A 20,876-nucleotide genomic window follows, 5' to 3' on the forward strand; every position below is an offset into this window, starting at 1 on the left:
TTCTTTAGGATAAACAAAGCATTTCTTCGTTCCTTGAATCTCTTTCGAGAGGGATTGCCTCCTTTTGGTGTCGTCACCTTAGAAAAGGTTCGACTTGCCAAAGTGTCACCGCCAGTCGACCCGTCTACAGGTCGATTAATTGGGCCTGACTCTTGGTCGCTGCCCAAATTTATAACTTCAGTCGTTACCCGTCCACTGGGCCCTGAAGTTAGCAACCCAGTGGATGACTTTGAATTTCGCTGCATGGTGTTTTATTATTTCCACCACACGTGAAATTCGTAATAAGTACTTATTACGATGAAATACTCCGCTATTAGAAAACACGTCCGTTCAGTTCGACGGTTGAATAATAAACAAATCTGCTTTAGAGTTAATTATTTTAAAAAAATTAACCCTGAAATTCTCAATGCAAAAACCGAAAATAAACAATAAAATAAAAATATCCATATAATGTCGATATATTCAAATAGATTTTATTGAAAAATTTACATAAATTAACTTTAGTATAAATATATTGCAAATATACAAAACAATATTTTAGGATTATTAATTGGACATCTCTTTATGTATATGAAACTTTAACGATATTTAAATTTTATAACAAAAAAACAAGGTAAAATCTAATCATAAGATATTGGACGACATAGGGAAAATACAAAGTAGAAGGCATACCATATTTCTGTGACATATAAACCCAATTGTAAAACACAAAGGACATACTCTAAACGTAATTTATATAATTGTAAAAGTAAAAGATAGTTGACACCAAGTAAGCACGGAACAATCAGAATAACCGATAAAATTGCTGGCAAACCTGTAAAGAAATAATGAAAAAAATATTCATTTAGTGATGATACAAAAAAGAGTACATGATTATCTTAATTCTGGATCAATATGATTATGATGCTGATTCCACCCTTCAACTACTGCAAAGAGATTCGGAGAAATTGTCTAGCCACTAACGACATCGCAGTAACATAAACAAAGGATTAAAGATATGAGAATTAACGTGTTTATGTATTAAATTAAAATCTGATAGCATTATAGCTACAATATATTAAGGCATATTCCCCTGGGATAATAGTACACTCAGAGATGGTCCGAGTGTAATTTTTTTTGGATTTCTACTGTCAGAAAGTTGTAAACGTCGAAATCGCCATATAACTGTATAAGTAGTAAAAAACGTACACTGTTAGAAAAATATGTTTTTCATATGTTCCGATATAAACAAAATGTGTTTCGGGCACAATTTTTAAACACAATATATTTAAGTGCAAACATGTAATGTTCCTAAACTAACACTAAATGTTTGGGACACATATGTTAATATGTTAGAATATATTACGTTTGGGGCATGAATGTTTAATAAAAATAATATTCATACTGTTACGAATTTGACAATTATAGATATAAGTTTATTTAAGTTAGTTTCCGTTAATTTAAAATTTCAAATTGTAACGATACAATTTCGTTATAACTTGTTGGAATCATCTATTCATTTTCTAGTACTTTCCTGAATTTCTTTTATGTTATTTTGTTTGCTTATTTTCATGTTCTCACTCTCTTTGATAACAACCCCTTTGCTTTGTTGTTTTGCATTCTCATTTCATCTCATTGTGTATGGTCATTGTTTTTGTTCTTGTGGTGGTGCGAGCGCGTGTCTATGTGAGTGTGTATGTGTTTGGCAGCAACCAGATGAATGACTTAATGGTCGTAGATCCTTCTAGCACTGTCTAAGAATGTTCTGGTGTTGCCAGAATATTGTAGTGCTACCAGAATGTTCTCGTATTGCCACACCGTCATATATAAAAGCGCTCGCAAGCTGCTAACGAGTCAGTCTTAATTAAAGCGTCAAACGAATAACTTCGGTGTGAACGAATTGTAAAGTGTGAAGTCATAGTAAATAAATTGTAGATTGTCGTTATTTAAAAGAACTGTGTTTTAATTGTCGGGTAATTAAAAACGCCTAAATATAAAAACGTAACAACTGGTGTCGGAAGTGAAATAACGAACAAAAATCTACAATGAAGTTTAATGAGCTTCGTGTGGAAGACTTAAAAAAGGAATTGAGCAAACTGGAGCTGCCGACAACAGGCAATAAGGCCCAGCTTCAAAAGCGTCTACTGGAAGAGTTTGAACGGCGTAATATGGACATTGCGACGCACGAATTTGATTATAAGGAAGACATTGATGAGTCAATACTCGTCAATACCAGCAGTGTAGAAACTCCGTCAGTGGTTTCGAGTGTTGTGGATTACACATCAATGCTCAATGTTCTGAGCAAAATGATGGAAGAAAATTCTCTAAAAATGCAAGAGCACTCTAGAAAAATGATGGAAGAAAATTCTCTAAAAATGCAAGAGAATTCTAGAAAAATGATGGAAGCTAATTCTAGAAAATTGGAAGAAAAATTCGACGAAAATTCAAAAAAGATGGACGAAAATTCTAGAATTCTAAATGAGAATCTTCAACAAATTGCTGAAGGCATGGAAAAACGTGTGGACCATATCGAAAGCCAAATTGGGGAGCTGGATAAGAAGATTATTTCTGTGGATGAGAAAATTATGGTTCATGATGAGAAGTTTCTACACATTGAAAGAAAAATGTCAGAGCTGGAAATTAAAGGTGGACCAGTGCGCGTCATTGAGGGCTCAAAAATCAAAACTCCTGTTTTCGATGGCTCAACGTCATTTGATGTCTTCAAATTCCAATTCGAAATGGTTGCTTCTAGAAATTTGTGGAATGACGATGATAAAGCAATTGAACTTCTATTGGCATTAAAGGGCAATGCTGCTGATGTGATACAAAGCATTCCCGCTGCTTCTAGAAATAACTATAATGAAGTAATAGCGGCGCTTCAACGCAAGTATGGTGGAGAGCACAAGCAAGACATCTTTAGAATGGAATTAAGAGGTAGAGTCCAGAAATCAAACGAGACTCTACAAGACTTTGCAACAGAAGTTGAGCGGTTGGTGCTACTGACATACCCAGGAGAGAGTCACCCACTTGTGGACCGCATCAAAATTGAGACCTTTGTGAATGGCATTCGAGACCCTGAGATAAAATGTGCAACATATGCCGCACAAAAAGCTACATTCACAGAAACAGTAACATTTGCACTTGTACAAGAGACTGCGAGATTGCTGGCACGGCCTCAAATTCACAAAGTACGCAGAGTAGAGACCGAGTGTGAAGAATCGAAATCGGTCATTGAATTGGTAAAAGAGGCTCTAAAGCAGATAATGCAAGAAATGAAGCAGCAAGCAAATAAATCTAGAATGAAATGCTATAACTGTGATAAGGCTGGACATCTTTCCCGGGAATGTAAAGCGTGGCGTAAAACGTCGGGGTCAATCTCGCCATCTCCATTAAACAATAATCAGAAGAAGGCGACCACAAAGCCAAGCGACTCAAATTCAAATATTGCGGATAATAGAAAAAGTGGCAAACAAGTTATTGATCAAGCCTTGACACGACGGCATTGCAATGTAGAAAGCAGACGCTACTCGAAGGCTGAACCAAAGGAGACAGTTGTAAATGTCAGGCAGTTACACATCGAATCTGGCACAGACTGGTCAACAGAGCAACATAAAGATCCCATTCTGAGAAAAATTATTTCGGCAAAACAAGAAAATAAGAAACCCAGCAAGAAAGACATCGCAGCCGAAAGTCCACTTTTGAAATCATACTGGGCTCAATGGGATAGTTTAGTTCTAGTCAATGTATCCCTGCAACGTAAATGGGAAAGCGAAGATGGCAAGAGCAGCCGAAATTTGATCATCGTTCCAGATTCCAAAATAAGAGACGTTTTGGCGGAGTTCCATAATGGTCCCAGTGGAGGTCATCTGGGAATAACCAAAACCGCCGATAAAGTGAAGCAACGATTCTACTGGGTTGGATGCCAGAAATCAATTGCTGAATGGGTAGCCAATTGCGAGAAGTGCATGAAGGCGAAAGGTCCAACAAGGAAAAGTCGAGGTCCTATGCAAGAATATAGACCAGGAGCCCCGTTTGAAAGAATAGCAATGGACGTGGCAGGCCCTTTCCCAGTAAGTGATTCTGGAAACCGTTATGTCCTTGTGGTCATGGATTACTTCAGCAAATGGCCGGAGGTGTATGCAATTCCAAACCAAGAGGCAAAAACGATTGTGGATGTTGTCAACAAAAACTGGATATGTCGCTACGGTGTGCCGTCCGAGATTCACTCAGACCAGGGAAGAAATTTTGAATCGGCCATATTCAAAGAGATGTGTGAATCCCTTGGTATCAAGAAAACGAGGACTACACCATTACATCCACAATCCGATGGCATGGTAGAAAGGTTTAATCGCACCCTGGAGGAACATCTTCGAAAAGTTGTGGACAACGGCCAGAGGGACTGGGACGAGCATATACCAAAGTTTTTGCTGTCGTATAGATCTGCCATTCATGATTCCACCTCTCGAACACCGGCCAATGTTCTATTCGGAACTGAGTTGAAGTTGCCTGGAGATCTGATATTCGGCGCTAAACCTAATGAGCTCGCCATGGAAGAAAACAGAAACGACATCCCAAATACTTTCGGTGAAGTTCACGAATCAGTGCGCAACAAAATAAAAATGGTCAGCAACAGAATGAAGGCGAGATACGATCGTGCTGTAAATACTGCGGGCTTCCAAGAAGAAGAATTGGTTCTGCTATTTAACCCGCAACGAAAGAAAGGATTGTGTCCTAAACTGCAAACACAGTGGGAAGGCCCATACAAAGTCATCAAGAAGATCAATGATGTTGTATACCGGATTCAGAAGGACGACAGCCCTAGATCAAAGATGAAAGTTGTACATCTGGAACGATTGGCTCCTTACGGAACAGGTTCTGTGCCTGTTCGGGACGAACAGGCTTAAGCGGGAGGCAGTGTTACGAATTTGACAATTATAGATATAAGTTTATTTAAGTTAGTTTCCGTTAATTTAAAATTTCAAATTGTAACGATACAATTTCGTTATAACTTGTTGGAATCATCTATTCATTTTCTAGTACTTTCCTGAATTTCTTTTATGTTCTTTTGTTTGCTTATTTTCATGTTCTCACTCTCTGATAACAACCCCTTTGCTTTGTTGTTTTGCATTCTCATTTCATCTCATTGTGTATGGTCATTGTTTTTGTTCTTGTGGTGGTGCGAGCGCGTGTCTATGTGAGTGTGTATGTGTTTGGCAGCAACCAGATGAATGACTTAATGGTCGTAGATCCTTCTAGCACTGTCTAAGAATGTTCTGGTGTTGCCAGAATATTGTAGTGCTACCAGAATGTTCTCGTATTGCCACACCGTCATATATAAAAGCGCTCGCAAGCTGCTAACGAGTCAGTCTTAATTAAAGCGTCAAACGAATAACTTCGGTGTGAACGAATTGTAAAGTGTGAAGTCATAGTAAATAAATTGTAGATTGTCGTTATTTAAAAGAACTGTGTTTTAATTGTCGGGTAATTAAAAACGCCTAAATATAAAAACGTAACAATACATATATAAATTTACAAATTTCGAGTAAACATATATATGTTGTGATATTTTATTCAGAGAGCAACAGAGGGAGAGAGAGAGTACAGAGAAAGAAATAGAGATGGAAACCGGGAGGGTTGACGAAAGATATCAACAAAACACAGCGAGAGAATCAAAAGAGAGCAATTTCTGTGAAACCGCTTGTATGTTGTTTCGGAAAACTGTTTTATGATAAGACCAAAAATTTGATATGCTTAAGTCTAAATACTACTTAATTTGAATATTAGAATGCTTATTCGGAACCAAGAGAATAGACATTTGAAAAAATGTGTTTTCGCCTTGAGAGCAACATTTTATGTATGTGTGGACATGTGTTTTGTTTATCTTTTTGGCATTATAGTCACAATTTTTTTCGTGGTTCGTTAAAAGAAATCGGAACGTACGAGGAGTATGTCAAAATATTCAGGCAAAGGAAAGTAAAAAAAGGTGGAAAATATACGAAAATTACAAAGGGATCTTCATAAAAATACTCTTTTTAGAGTTGGGACAGTAAAATGAAAAATGGAGGAAACAGTGCAAAATTAAACAGTAAAATGTATAAAGACAAAGTTTAGTTTCTCTTTATTTTTAAGTAGTTCAAGAGGAGTTGACGGACACCTTCAAATATAAAAGGGGGCATTAAGTTCGAGTTTTGCAGCTAAAACAATTGAAAAAGTTTATTTTCTTTAAAATGAATTATTAAAGAAAAGTAAATGGCAAAACATTTTAGAGCGATAATGCCAACTTAATACCGGCCTTAAAGGTAAAAATGAAATTAAGTACAAAACACGATAATTTTTAAATGCATTTAAAATGGTGTTAAATGCTAGTAAAAACTGTTCACGCCTAAATAAATGTATGTGTATATTATAAAATTATTTATGTATGTTTATACTCGACTCCACGCTCTTCTTTTGTTAGAGTTTTTGAACTTCTTCCAAAATTTCAAACTTTTATACCAAAAACAGTTTTTTGTTACAAAATTGCTATTTTTGCAATAAAAACATATTTTATCCAAAAGCTCAGTCCATTTCGTTTATATCAAGCACTGTTTCTGACTGTAAATCTTTAATAACCCACATTTCGAAGTTTCATTATAAAAATGTAATATAGTATAAATACTCGTATAAATGTGTATATTAAACAAGTATATACGGCCGTAAGTTCGGCCAGGCCGAAGCTTATGTACCCTTCACCATGGATTGCGTAGAAACTTCTACTGAAGACTGTCATCCACAATCGAATTACTTGGGTTGCGGTAACACTTGCCGATGGCAAGGTATCTTAAAGCTCCTATAACATTTTGACAATGTTTTCTATAAAAATTTTGGTAGATTATTTTTGGCTCGAGTGGCAACCATGATTATGAACCGATATGGACCAATTTTTGTGTGATTGGGGATCGGCTATATATAACTATAAACCGATATGGACCAATTTTGGCATGGTTATTAGCGGCCTTATACTAACACCACGTTGCAAATTTCAACCGGATCGGATGAATTTTGCTCCTCCAAGAGGATCCGGAGATCAAATCTGGGGATCGGTTTATATGGGGGCTATATATAATTATGGACCGATATGGACCAAGTCTTGCATGGTTGTTAGATACCATATACTAACACCACGTACCAAATTTCAACCGGATCGGATGAATTTTGCTCCTCCAAGAGGCTCCGGAGGACAATTCTGGGGGCTATATATAATTATGAACCGATATGGACCAATTCTTGCATGGTTGTTAGAGACCATATACTAACACCATGTACCAAATTTCAACCGGATCGGATGAATTTTGCTCCTCTAAGAGGCTCCGGAAGTCAAATCTGGGGATCGGCTTATATGGGAGCTATATATAATTATGGACCGATATGGGCCAATTTTGGCATGGTTGTTAGAGACAATATATCAACACCACGTACCAAATTTCAATCGGATCGGATGACTTTTGCTCCTCTAAGAGGCTCCGGAGATCAAATCTGGGGATCGGTTTATATGGGGGCTATATATAATTATGGGCCGATGTGGACCAATTTTTGCACGGTTGTTAGAGACCCTATACTAACACCATGTACCAAATTTCAACCGGATCGGATGAAATTTGGTTCTCTTAGAGGCTCCGCAAGCCAAATCGGGGGATCGGTTTATATGGGGGCTATATGTAATTATGGACCGATATGGACCAGTTTCTGCATGGTTGTTAACACCATGTACCAAATTTCAGCCGGATCGGATGAAATTTGCTTCTCTTAGAGCAATCGCAAGCCAAATTTGGAGGTCCGTTTATATGGGGGCTATACGTAAAAGTGGGCCCATTTGCAATACCATCCGACCTACATCAATAACAACTACTTGTGCCAAGTTTCAAGTCGATAGCTTGTTTCGTTCGGAAGTTAGCGTGATTTCAACAGACTGACGGACATGCTCAGATCGACTCAGAATTTCACCACGACCCAGAATATATATACTGTATGGGGTCTTAGAGCAATATTTCGATGTGTTACAAACGGAATGACAAAGTTAATATAACCCCATCCTATAGTGGAGGGTATAAAAACAAAATTGGTTCGGTCGGAGCAGGGATTGAACCCACGACCCTTTGCATGCAAGGCAGACATGCTAACCACTGCTCCACGTGGCCAACAAATGTATGATTCTGTTAAATAATGTTATGTTTGCTGCAAACTATGCTATATAAATGTAACTTATAACGATAATTGTCTACTGGTGACTATAACAGCTACGTAGCCCGGTGAATAGTGTGTTACAAACTGTATGGTCCTCGGTTCGATTCTCCGTCCAGGCGAAAGGTAAAGTTTAAAAAAAATATAAAATTGCATAATTTCTTCAACATTATTTGTATTACACAAAAAGGTGCCAAGAACTAAAAAATTTCGTGGAATTGAAAATTATGTGAGGGAATGAGCGCAATCTTCTTTGGAATCTTCTTTTGGGAAAAACTCTTCCAAGCATATAATATTTTGGGCTCAAAATGCTTCCAAACATATAATATGTTTACATAAAACAAAAATATTAATGTTTCAGCAGTATCCAATAATATATGTGCTTCTTGCAAAATATGTTTGGAACATATTTTTTTTGAGGGTGCAATAAATGTAAAAAATACTTACATTATGCTTATATTTGATTTCAAACTATTTCCTAAGGCATATTGAACAATTTTAGAATTTTGATAACAATAATTTGAAATTTTTGCAAATTTGCTGGCATTTGAATAACGTCTGAAAGCAACGCGTTTTCAAATTAGAAAATTAGAATTTTCTTATTATACGCAAGTAAATATTACTAATAAAGAAGAAACAAAAAAAATAAAAACTTGTATGAAATAAATGGTTCTAAAAAACGTATTCTATACACCCTTAAAAAAATCGCTTCTGTAACATAACATAAAATGGATTTTAAGCGTCGTTTCATAACTGTTGATGAGACATGGATCTAGTGGTCTTGTCTACTCCAGAGACAAAAGAACAATCCAAACAATGGACTGAAGCTGGAGGAAGTGTCCCAAAGAAGGCAAAAACAATTCAATCGGCTGGCAAGGTTATGGCAACGGTTTTTTGGGTAAAACAATAAATTCAGAGTACTATTGCAACCTCTTGGATCAATTAAATGTACAAATTTCAGAAAAACGTCCTGGCTCACAACACAAAAAATAATTTTTCATCAAGACAACGCACCAGCGCACAAGAGTGTTTTGACAATGGCTAAAATCAACGAATTAAAGTACGAGTTGCTTGACCACCCACCTTATTCTCCTGATTTAGCTCCCAGTGACTTCTACTTGTTCCCAAATCTTAAAAAAATCCTTGCTGGCAAGCGTTTTACCTCAAAGGAAGATGCAATTACAGTTGTAAACCACTATTTTGAAGACCTTGAGGAAAACTATTTTAATCAAGGGATAGAATTGCTAGAAAAGCGTTGGACTAAGTGTATTGAAGTTTCAGGAGATTATATTGAAAAATAAAAAAATTTTTGAAAAACTAACTATTCTCTTTCATTGATAGGCTAAGAAGTTTCCGAACCGCCCTGGTATTTTTTTTTTCGATTAATTCGTTCCTCGTGACCAAAACGTAATCGTCTGATTTGGCTCTCTGAGACTTCCGGGGAAGGCGTTTCTAGACGGTTTAGAAAATCAAAAAAGAAAAAATCGAAGAAGGCTCTGAAAGAGAATATTTGGCATAACTGAAGGATTGGAAAAAAATTTGCCAAAACTGTATTTCATAGGGAGGGTATTACTTTGAAGGTGATGAAATTTATTTAGAAGAGTAAAGTGGATTTTTTCATTTTAAAAACAAAATCATTTTTACTTTTTGCCCACAGTAGTTTCCGCAAAACTTACTAGCTCTGCAAACAACTTAAAACCTAAAAACATTCCATTTGCCATTACCTCTGTCGGCCAATGAACTTCTGCGTCCCAATATAATCCGCACAGTTTCGAGAAGGCAATATCCCACTATGATAATCATGTCACGTAACAAAATTTCAAAAGGATATGTCAAATTGATGGCCTTCAGCAGACTCATGGCAAGTTCACAAAAGGCGAACATTCCAAAGTAGAAAGAATTTAAGTAGATCAACACCTCGTAGACCATGCTAGGATTTGGTTTCTTGGGAACCAAAGGCGGTGGATGCTTTGGTGGCATCCTTCCGAATTTCTTTTTATCTCAATAAAATCACTTTAGTTATGAGTCATCAGTGGATATCCCGTATGGCGTTTTCGTTTCTCGGTTTATAGTTTTTCTATTGTCGTTGATAATTTTTACATTTCCACTTTTATTTTTATAATTTATCCAATTAAATAAATGACATTTATTTGCTGCAAACTACATTCCGCACTGTTTTTCCTTTTTCGATAAAAATAGACGATTGTACATTTTTCTTGAGAAGCGGTAGCGGTGTCTTCTTGTTGGCCGGACTTGTATTTTTAGACTGATCACAATGTACTCTCGTTACAAATCTGTCTGGCTATGTACCACACAGTTCTGTATTTTGAATTAAATTCTATTCATTTTGATGGTTTGTTTTTGAGAAGATTTTTGCATCGTTTTTGATTCCTTTGACTTTTAATTAAATATATCCCCAATAATAAATATTTAGCATTAATAAAGATTTTAAAGTTACCCTAAGAATATACTTAAACCAGTAAGTACTCATCTATAAGAAAAGCCTACTTAATTATAACCTCATGTACACTCAAAGAAAACGTCGGTAATAACAGTATAGCCTCTAGTTGCTACACTAATAGAAAAAATTACCCTTGTTGTGAACAGACGGTGACAAAATGAAACGGAAACGTTCACAAAAAATCAAAACGGAATGTTCACAATTTCGTCCACGGACGTTGCCATGAAAAGTTTTAAAATAATCGTTAGACGTTATAATGCACACAAAAAAAAATTCTGATTCAATCACCAAATTAATTGATCGAATTAATTTTTTAATTGAAACGTCTTCAATCACAGAAATGACAGTATCGATTAAAAAATTAATTGGTCCAATTAAAAAATTAATTGATACTATTAATTTGTGTGATTGATTTTTGATTCAATTAAAAAATTTGTTGAATCAATTAAATTTTTAATTGAATATTTTTTAAAACTCAACTAAGATTTTAATTGGAAAAATTTTCGTGAAATTTTTTTCTGTGTGGCAGCTCCCTCGGTGGTGCAATGTGCTAAGGCGACTGTTAACGCGTATGGTGCAGAAAACACAGGTTCGGGTCACGGTAGCGGAAATATTTTTTTTTAATTCTGTTTATAAATTCGTAACCATAACGTTTTAACAGATCGTGAACGCTGGTTGTTATTTCGACAACGCATGGTGTCATTTTATCGTGGTCAGATTGACACCGCCTGTTCTCCGTTCGACACCACATGTGTGTTGATTCACTTTCATGAACGAATCGTTTTGAAATGAGCACGCCGTGCATGATTTTTTCTATGAGTATAGTGCCCGTATAAATAAGTTTATTATAATTTGTAATTATAATAAATTAAGTAATAGATATATAAATAAATAAAAAATAAATAACAGTAAAAATGTTATTTATTTAAGAATTTGTTTGACTACACACAAAAAAAAAAACACGAAATTAATTGATCCAATTAATTTTTAATTGAAATGTCTTCAATCACAGAAATGATATTATCAATAACCAAAGTCAATTGAAAAATTAATTCATACTATTATTTTTTGTGATTGATTTTTGTGTTTATTAAAAAAATTGTTGTATCAATTAAGTTTGTAATCGAATATTTTTGGAAAAAAAATTACAATTTTAATTGGAAATATTTTTTTAAGAACAAAGAAACCCGAATTTGTGACAAGCGTTGTAACGTTTGCCTCGAATCATTTTAATTTGCTTCTAACATTTTTTCTGTGTGATGGAAAGCAGTTCATCGAAAATTTTGTTGTTTCACTGCTATTATTTATTTGTAATTCTTGGTCTAACTAATTTCGCAAAAAAATTTATATTGGTAAAAACATTTTCAAGAACAAAGGAAAGTATTTTTTCTTTGTGTGTAGGATGGGGGTATACTAACGTTGTCATTCGGTTTGCAACACATCATAATATTGATCTCAGATCCCATAGAGTATGTATATTCTGGGTCGTTGTGAAATTCTGAGTAGATCTAGCTATGTCCATCCGTCCGTATGTTGAATTCAAGCTAACATCCGAACGAAAAACGCTATCGACTTGGTACAAACAGTTGTTATTGATGTAGTTAAGATAGTATTTGGCGAAAGCGCCATATCGGACCACCTTCAGCATCCATATAAACCGGCTCCCAGGTTTGACTTACGGAGCCTATTTCATATCTACCGCTCTCTACCAACCATGCATTATTATATATAGCCCCCTTATAAACCAATATACAGGTTTGACTTCCGGAGCCTCTTAGGTTAGGTTAGGTGGCAGCCCGATGTATCAGGCTCACTTAGACTATTCAGTCCATTGTGATACCACATTGGCGAACTTCTCTCTTATCACTGAGTGCTGCCCGATTCCATGTTAAGCTCAATGACAAGGGACCTCCTTTTTATAGCCGAGTCCGAACGGCGTTCCACATTGCAGTGAAACCACTTAGAGAAGCTTTGAAACCCTCAGAAATGTCACCAGCATTACTGAGGTGGGATAATCCACCGCTGAAAAACTTTTTAGTGTTCGGTCGAAGCAGGAATCGAACCCACGACCTTGTGTATGCAAGGCGGGCATGCTAACCATTGTACCACGGTGGCTCCCGGAGGAGTAAATTTACTCCTCCGGAGCCTCTTGGAGGAGTAAATTTCATCCGATCCGGTTAAGTGTTGATACGCGATGTTGGTATATGCCCTCTGTTTATCAAACAAAAATTGGTCCATATTGATCATGACTATATAAAGCCGCCATATAAACCGATTCACAGATTTGACGGAGCCTCCTGGAGGAGCAAATTTCAACCGATCCGGTTGAAATGGATTATTGTGACATTTCTAAGTATTTCAAAGCTACACTAAGTGGTTTCACCGAAACGCCATTAGGACTCTGCTATAAAATATTGGTCTCTTGTCATTAAGCTAAACATAGAATCGGGCAGCACTCATTGATAAGAGAGAAGTTCACAATTATCACAATGAACTGAATAGTCTAAGTGAGGCAGAAATAACGGGCTGTAACTATACCTCACCTAACATATTCCCAAAATTAGTAAGAATGATCGAAGCCTCGGTGTGGAAAACTCAAAAAGTGGAGTACGAGTACAATTTGGTTAAATTTTTCGCTCGAGGTAGATTATTTTTCTAATATAACAAGCTTATTTTTTTAAGAGATTTCGGAAAATCATAACATTGTATCCACCTGTACACAGAAGGAAGAGTTTCTTTTCTGAGGAACGAAGTTAGACAAGCAAAAATTTCTTTTGACGCTAAAAATTTTTCGTTAAAATCAAATAATAATATCAGAGACAATCGTTGAAGCGCTTATCACAAATTCCAGGTTATTTGCTCTGAAAGATAATACATTTTAAGAAAGGGGGATTTCGTTTGTCTAAAATTTCGTTCCGGAGGAAAGTATTTTTTCTTCGTGTTCGACAACTCAGTCTATTGTGATACTGTATTGGCTAAAAATGCCTATTGAATGTACGCTTTCCTAGCTTAATTCGCCCAATTATACTCATATTTTGCCCCAAGGTCAGTCCAGCGCTTTTTGTGCACCCACACGGATGAAAAAGACTGTTTTTCATATGTTTGGCTATAAACATTATATGTTTGGAACACAAATTTTTAAACACAATATTTTTGAGTGCAAGCATATAATGTTCATAAACTAGCATAACATGTTTGGGGCATATATGTTAATATGTTAGAACATATTATGTTTGGGACATAAAATGTTTGTAAATATAATATGCTTGGATGCAAACATATATTAATTTAGAAATAGCCTATAAACATATATGTGTTTAGTAGCTTGGAGCGCTATTTAACAGGGAGCAATATTGAATTAAGTTGGTGGTTGTTGCTTGTTATTACACAATTAAAATTTTATTTTTGCTTGGGCAATTGATCAGCTACTTCTTTGATCCTTACAAACTGTGTGGTCCGCTGTTCGAATCCCCGTCCGGCAAAAGGTAAAATTAAAATAAAAAAATCATACAATTGGATAATTTCTTCTACAATGTTAGTATTACAGAAAAAGGTGCTAAGAACTAAAAAATCTCGTGGAAGTGAGAAAGATGTGGGGGAATATACAATTGGGCAGAAACAAAATTTTGAGCATTCGGGTCGAAAACCTATGTTGTTAGCACCTATATTACCTGTTTATTTTCATAATTCATTATGATTGTAAATATATAAATAAATAAATAAAATTTTGAGCACAATATTGTTTGGGAGAATTTTTTTTAAGCATATAATATTTTTGGGTGCAAAATGCTTCCAAACATATTATATGTTCACATAATAACATATTGTTTTTTGGAAGACAACATTATTTAATTTGGATGCAAAAATACAAAATGTTTGGAACTTAGACTACCCAAACATATATTGTTTAGACCAATATGCTTTCAAACATATAATATATATTGGAAGAGATCAAACATATAAATGTTTGGGCAATACCCAAAAATGTATATGCTTGAAGCAAAATATGTTTGGGAGTATATGTTACAGAAACGATTTTTTGTGAGCGTGCAGAAAACGAATATGATCACACCAAACATGTTACAAGGACATAATGTCCATTTTTCACAGAGAACACGGAACATTTTTATCGCAAAAATATTATTTTCTCGCCAAACATAACTTGCTGGCCGAAATCAGATATATAATGTTCGAAGAAATAACACGGTTGCCACAAGTTAAAAAGTAACTTTATCGCCTTGAAACATGTTTGGGGTGATCATATTCCTTCCCGGCTTGTGTATACATACATATTCGCTCATTGCTATTTTTAACACGGCCGCGAGGCATGAGATAACCACACGCACAGAAAAAACATGTTTGGACATGGTTGCCGCATCCATTTAATGCTTATCTAGAGCATGTAATTGTCGCAAAAACGATGTATTTTGTCTTTATAAAAATCATTTTCGTGCAGAGAAAAAGTTATGCTGGCAATAAGCATGTAAATGGTTCTCAAATGCCACAAACATGTTCCATTATTTAAATGATAGAATTTGAGACCATTACTTGGTCGGGAGAATCAGGTACATGAACCACCATTCATTTTTTTTTACTTTTTCGCAGGGAAAAACGCATAGACATGTCTAGAACCATTACATGGCCATAAAGACCATATACATTGTTTGCATTACCATTTAATTTTTTAACTTTTTTGCAGTGAAAAAAATTTTATAAAAACATTGAGCAGGTACTGCCGATTTTAATTTTGCGCGTCAGTCGTGTGATGATTGTTGCTTGGAAAGGGAAGTTTAATTGAAAAAAAATTGACCTGTTTTTGTAATATGGTATACATAATTTATTTTTATTTGCAGTTACATGATGTCTGCGTTCGAACATTTGATGGGCACGAATTAAATGCAGAATGCTTACTTATATTATTGTTATGTTGAAATTTAACCCAAATAGAGTGTGTAAAAATATGTGATATTTGCTTGCATGACATTATAAAGGGTGATTTGTTAAGAGCTTGATAACTTTTTTTTAAAAAAAAAACGCATAAAATTTGCAAAATCTCATCGGTTCTTTATTTGAAACGTTAGATTGGTCCATGACATTTACTTTTTGAAGATAATTTCATTTAAATGTTGACCGCGGCTGCGTCTTAGGTGGTCCATTCGGAAAGTCCAATTTTGGGCAACTTTTTCGAGCATTTCGGCCGGAATAGCCCGAATTTCTTCGGAAATGTTGTCTTCCAAAGCTGGAATAGTTGCTGGCTTATTTCTGTAGACTTTAGACTTGACGTAGCCCCACAAAAAATAGTCTAAAGGCGTCAAATCGCATGATCTTGGTGGCCAACTTACCGGTCCATTTCTTGAGATGAATTGTTCTCCGAAGTTTTCCCTCAAAATGGCCATAGAATCGCGAGCTGTGTGGCATGTAGCGCCATCTTGTTGAAACCACATGTCAACCAAGTTCAGTTCTTCCATTTTTGGCAACAAAAAGTTTGTTAGCATCGAACGATAGCGATCGCCATTCACCGTAACGTTGCGTCCAACAGCATCTTTGAAAAAATACGGTCCAATGATTCCACCAGCGTACAAACCACACCAAACAGTGCATTTTTCGGGATGCATGGGCAGTTCTTGAACGGCTTCTGGTTGCTCTTCACTCCAAATGCGGCAATTTTGCTTATTTACGTAGCCATTCAACCAGAAATGAGCCTCATCGCTGAACAAAATTTGTCGATAAAAAAGCGGATTTTCTGCCACTGATTTTGGTAATAAAATTCAATGATTTGCAAGCGTTGCTCGTTAGTAAGTCTATTCATGATGAAATGTCAAAGCATACTGAGCATCTTTCTCTTTGACACCATGTCTGAAATCCCACGGGATCTGTCAAATACTAATGCATGAAAATCCTAACCTCAAAAGAATCACCCTTTAAATACAAATAAACAATGAATTAGTTTATGAATAAATAAAAACAAAGTTAATTTTGTGTTTTCTTTTCTCAAGTGGCGGCCTTTTTTCGACGACGATAAAGTTTTTTCATAAAGATCATGACATTTTAGATTGTGACCATGTTTTTTTAACTGGAAGAAACCCATTTTTGACGAAGACCATAACATTTTAGATCCCTACCATTGTTTTTTGATTCAAACAAATTTTTTTTATCAATATAATAACATTTTAGATGAGGACAATTTTATTTTTCTTAGAACCATGTTCACTGAGCTAACATGGTTGCAGGTGAAAATGTTACATGGTCGCCGCAAAAATAGCTCCTATCATATTATTTTGCTCTTCGATTATGATTGTGACAATCATGTTTCTTCTCTGCGTGCATGCGTGACGAGAAATGGCGTAATTCACGATAATGTGTTGGCTTCTAACGAAGCTAGAAATAGAGAGACTTTTGTCGAGAAAAAATGTGTCTATGAAGTTACTATAATTATTCGAAAAGTATCTTCGAAAGTAACAACCTCTGTTCGAGGGTGCACGTGAGCAATATTTAAAACTTTCAAAGACTTCCTCCTTTTCTTCTGTTATTTATCTTTTTATATGTACTTTTATTCAGGAAGAAGTTAGTCTCCAATATGGACCATAAAATTTAAAAGGAAATATTTCTTCTGATCATCACGGTACAAAAAAACAAAATTGACTAGTTTCTGCATACAATTATCAAATCCAGACAACATCCATAAAAAATTGAAATTATGATCTGTGAATTACGTCACAGAAACTCACATGAAACCCCGCAGAGTCAAATACAAGAGATGATGCATCCAAGCAAATGTAATGAACATTTAATTAGCTGCCATTGAAGAGTCTCATGTGTAATAAAAAATGTGCTCAAGCAGATGGTGTATTTTTCAGGTAAATATCTTGTAAATAGAAGAGATATCAATATACATGTATTATTATTTTCTTTTTGTTTTCAAAATGCTTTAGATTTGCCTAAAACATTGTATCGTATTAATTGGTCCAATTTTTTCTTTCGATATGCTCCGGTGTAATACGAGACGGCATTAGATCTTACCAATATATTTCGAAGTCAAACTAAGCTTTAAGTTGTAATACGTATATATTTTATTATTTGGGCGTATTTGCTTTTTACTAAGTGTATGTGGAGCACCTTTTGCCTACCTTCAGAATAAACAGATATTTAGCTGGTCTCTGCACTGTTAATAATGTTAATTTAAGAACATCTATTTTTGTAAAGGCAGAGCTAATGACACAGCCGAATTCAATCACACACATTACACACATATACATATATTAAATTAGCATTATCTACAATGCAAAATAGCATAATTAGTAATTAGTTGGAAATTAGTAAATTTTGTAAAATTCGATAAATGTATTAAAATTTTTCGTACGATTCCTGTACGGTATACATATATGGTCATTATATGGTACCTATGATTTTTATACCCTGCGCCACACTGTGGAACAGCACACAAATTTTTTTTTTGATTCCATCACGAAATTAATTGATCCAATTAATTTTTTAATTGAAATGTCTTCAATCACGAAAATTATATTATCAATCACAGTGTTAATTGGGCATCTTGAAAAACTTGATAAAAAAATACATTTATTTCATTACCAAATTTCAATTAATTTTTTAATACAAACGTAATTATTTTCAACAACTTTCTCAACTACACGGATGCAAAAGACTGTTTTTCATATGTTTGGCTATAAACATTATATGTTTGGAACACAAATTTTTAAACACAATATTTTTGAGTGCAAGCATATAATGTTCATAAACTAGCATAACATGTTTGGGACATATATGTTAATATGTTAGAACATATTATGTTTGGGACATAAAATGTTTGTAAATATAATATGCTTGGATGCAAACATATATTAATTTAGAAATAACCTATAAACATATATGTGCTTAGTAGCTTGGAGCGCTATTTAACAGGTAGCGATATTGAATTAAGTTGGTGGTTGTTGCTTGTTATTACAAAATTAACATTTTATTTTTCCTTGGGCAATTGATCAGCTACTTCTTTGATCCTTACAAACTGTGTGGTCCGCTGTTCGAATCCCCGTCCGGCAAAAGGTAAAATTAAAATAAAAAAAAATTGAATAATTTCTTCTACAATGTTTGTATTACAGAAAAAGGTGCTAAGAACTAAAAAATTTCGTGGACGTGAGAAAGATGTGGGGGAATATACAATTAGGCAGAAACAAAATTTTGAGCATTCAGGTCGAAAACCTATGTTGTTAGCACCTATATTACCTGTTTATTTTCATAATTCATTATGATTGTAAATATATAAATAAATAAATAAAATTTTGAGCACATTTTTGGGTGCAAAATGCTTCCAAAATAACATATTGTTTTTTGGAAGACAACATTATTGAATTTGGATGCAAAAATACAAAATGTTTGGAACTTAGACTACCCAAACATATATTGTTTAGACCAATATGCTTTCAAACATATTATATATTGGAAGAGATCAAACATATAAATGTTTGGGCAATACCCAAAAATGTATATGCTTGAAGCAAAATATGTTTGGGAGTATATGTTACAGAAGCGATTTTTTATGAGGGTGCACTCATATGACCACAGAGGCCAATTTTTAACTCCGATTTAGTTGAAATTTTGCACAGGGAGTAGAATTAGCATTGTAGCTTTGCGTGCCAAATTTGGTTGAAATCGGTTCAGATTTAGATATAGCTCCCATATATATGTTTTTCTGAGTTCGACAAAAATGGTCAAAATACCAACATTTTCCTTGTAAAATCGCCACTGCTTAGTCGAAAAGTTGTAAAAATGACTCTAATTTTCCTAAACTTCTAATACATATATATCGAGCGATAAATCATAAATAAACTTTTTCGAAGTTTCCTTAAAATTGCTTCAGATTTAAACGTTTCCCATATTTATACCCTTCACCACTACTGTGGTACAGGGTATAATTTTTTACTAACATTGTGTTCCACCCTAGTGTATTAGCCGACTTAAATTTTGAGTCTATAGATTTTGTAGAAGTCTATCAAATTCTTCCAGATCGAGTGATATTTAAATGTATGTATTTGGGACAAACCTTTATATATAGCCCCCAACACATTTGACGGATGTGATTGGTATCGAAAATTTAGATCTACAAAGTGGTGCAGGGTATAATATAGTCGGCCCCGCCCGACTTTAGACTTTCCTTACTCGTTTTTTAATTGAAAAGGTTTTCAGTTTCATTCAACTTTTTAATTGGAAATATTTCGGTGAATTTTCTTTTTCTGCGAGGGTATTATAAGTTAATACATATGGTAGCAACACCCACACGAACGATAAAGACTGTTTTTCATATCTTTAGGTGTAAAAATTATATGGTTGGAACTTAGATTTGTAGCACATTATTTTTGAGTGCAAGCATATAATGTTCATAAACTAGTATAACATCTTTGGGACATATATGTTAATATGTTAGAAAATATTATGTTTGGCACATTACATTTTCTTAAATATAATATCTCTGGATTCAAACATATATTAATTTAAAAATTTCGCATAAACATATATATGTTTAGAAACGTCAGAGAGAGAGAGAGAGTGAGAGAGAACAAAAAAAGATATTTATTTTCTATTTCTTCATAGATAATTGAATGATTAAAAAAACAAGTATATACGGCCGTAAGTTCGGCCAGGCCGAATCTTTTGTACCCTCCACCATGGATTGCGTAGAAACTTCTACGAAAGACTGTCATCCACAATCGAATTACTTGGGTTGTGGTTTCTTAAAACTTCTTAAGATCGTTTTCTAAATTGTGAGTTAGTCCATACGTGGTATATACTAGACAAAAAAGGTATGTATAGGTATGTATACAAATAATTACGAATCGATATGGACTTTTACACGGTACGTAGAGACCCAGAATTGAAATATGGGCGTCGCTTATATGGGGGCTATATACAATTATGAACTTGATATGGACCAATTTTTGTGTGATTGGGGATCGATTTATCTGAGAGCTACATATATATCTATAGACCGATATGGACTTAGTTAGGCATGGTTGTTAACGGCCATATACTAGCACAATGTACCAAATTTCAACTGACCCGGATGAAATTTGCTCCACCAAGAGGCTTCGGAGGTCAAATCTGGTGATCGGTTTATATTGGGGTTATATATAATTATGGACCGATGTGGACCAATTTTTGCATGGTTATTAGAGACCATATACTTACACCATGCACCAAATTT

At 34.8% G+C, this 20,876-nt stretch overlaps 1 protein-coding gene across 1 annotated transcript; it reads right to left on the minus strand.

Moving 5' to 3' along the window:
• Window positions 1-448: 448 nt before the first annotated feature.
• Window positions 449-10,480, minus strand: LOC142221176 (transmembrane protein 216). The gene is made up of 2 exons (XM_075290758.1): window positions 9,924-10,480; window positions 449-814 (listed from the first exon to the last, which is right to left on the minus strand). The coding sequence occupies exons 1-2, from the start codon at window positions 10,177-10,179 to the stop codon at window positions 621-623; spliced, it is 450 nt and encodes a 149-aa protein (XP_075146873.1). The 5' UTR covers window positions 10,180-10,480; the 3' UTR covers window positions 449-620.
• Window positions 10,481-20,876: the final 10,396 nt, after the last annotated feature.

This window comes from Haematobia irritans, chromosome 1, assembly GCF_050003625.1.
Source record: "Haematobia irritans isolate KBUSLIRL chromosome 1, ASM5000362v1, whole genome shotgun sequence".
Taxonomy (NCBI): domain Eukaryota; kingdom Metazoa; phylum Arthropoda; class Insecta; order Diptera; family Muscidae; genus Haematobia; species Haematobia irritans.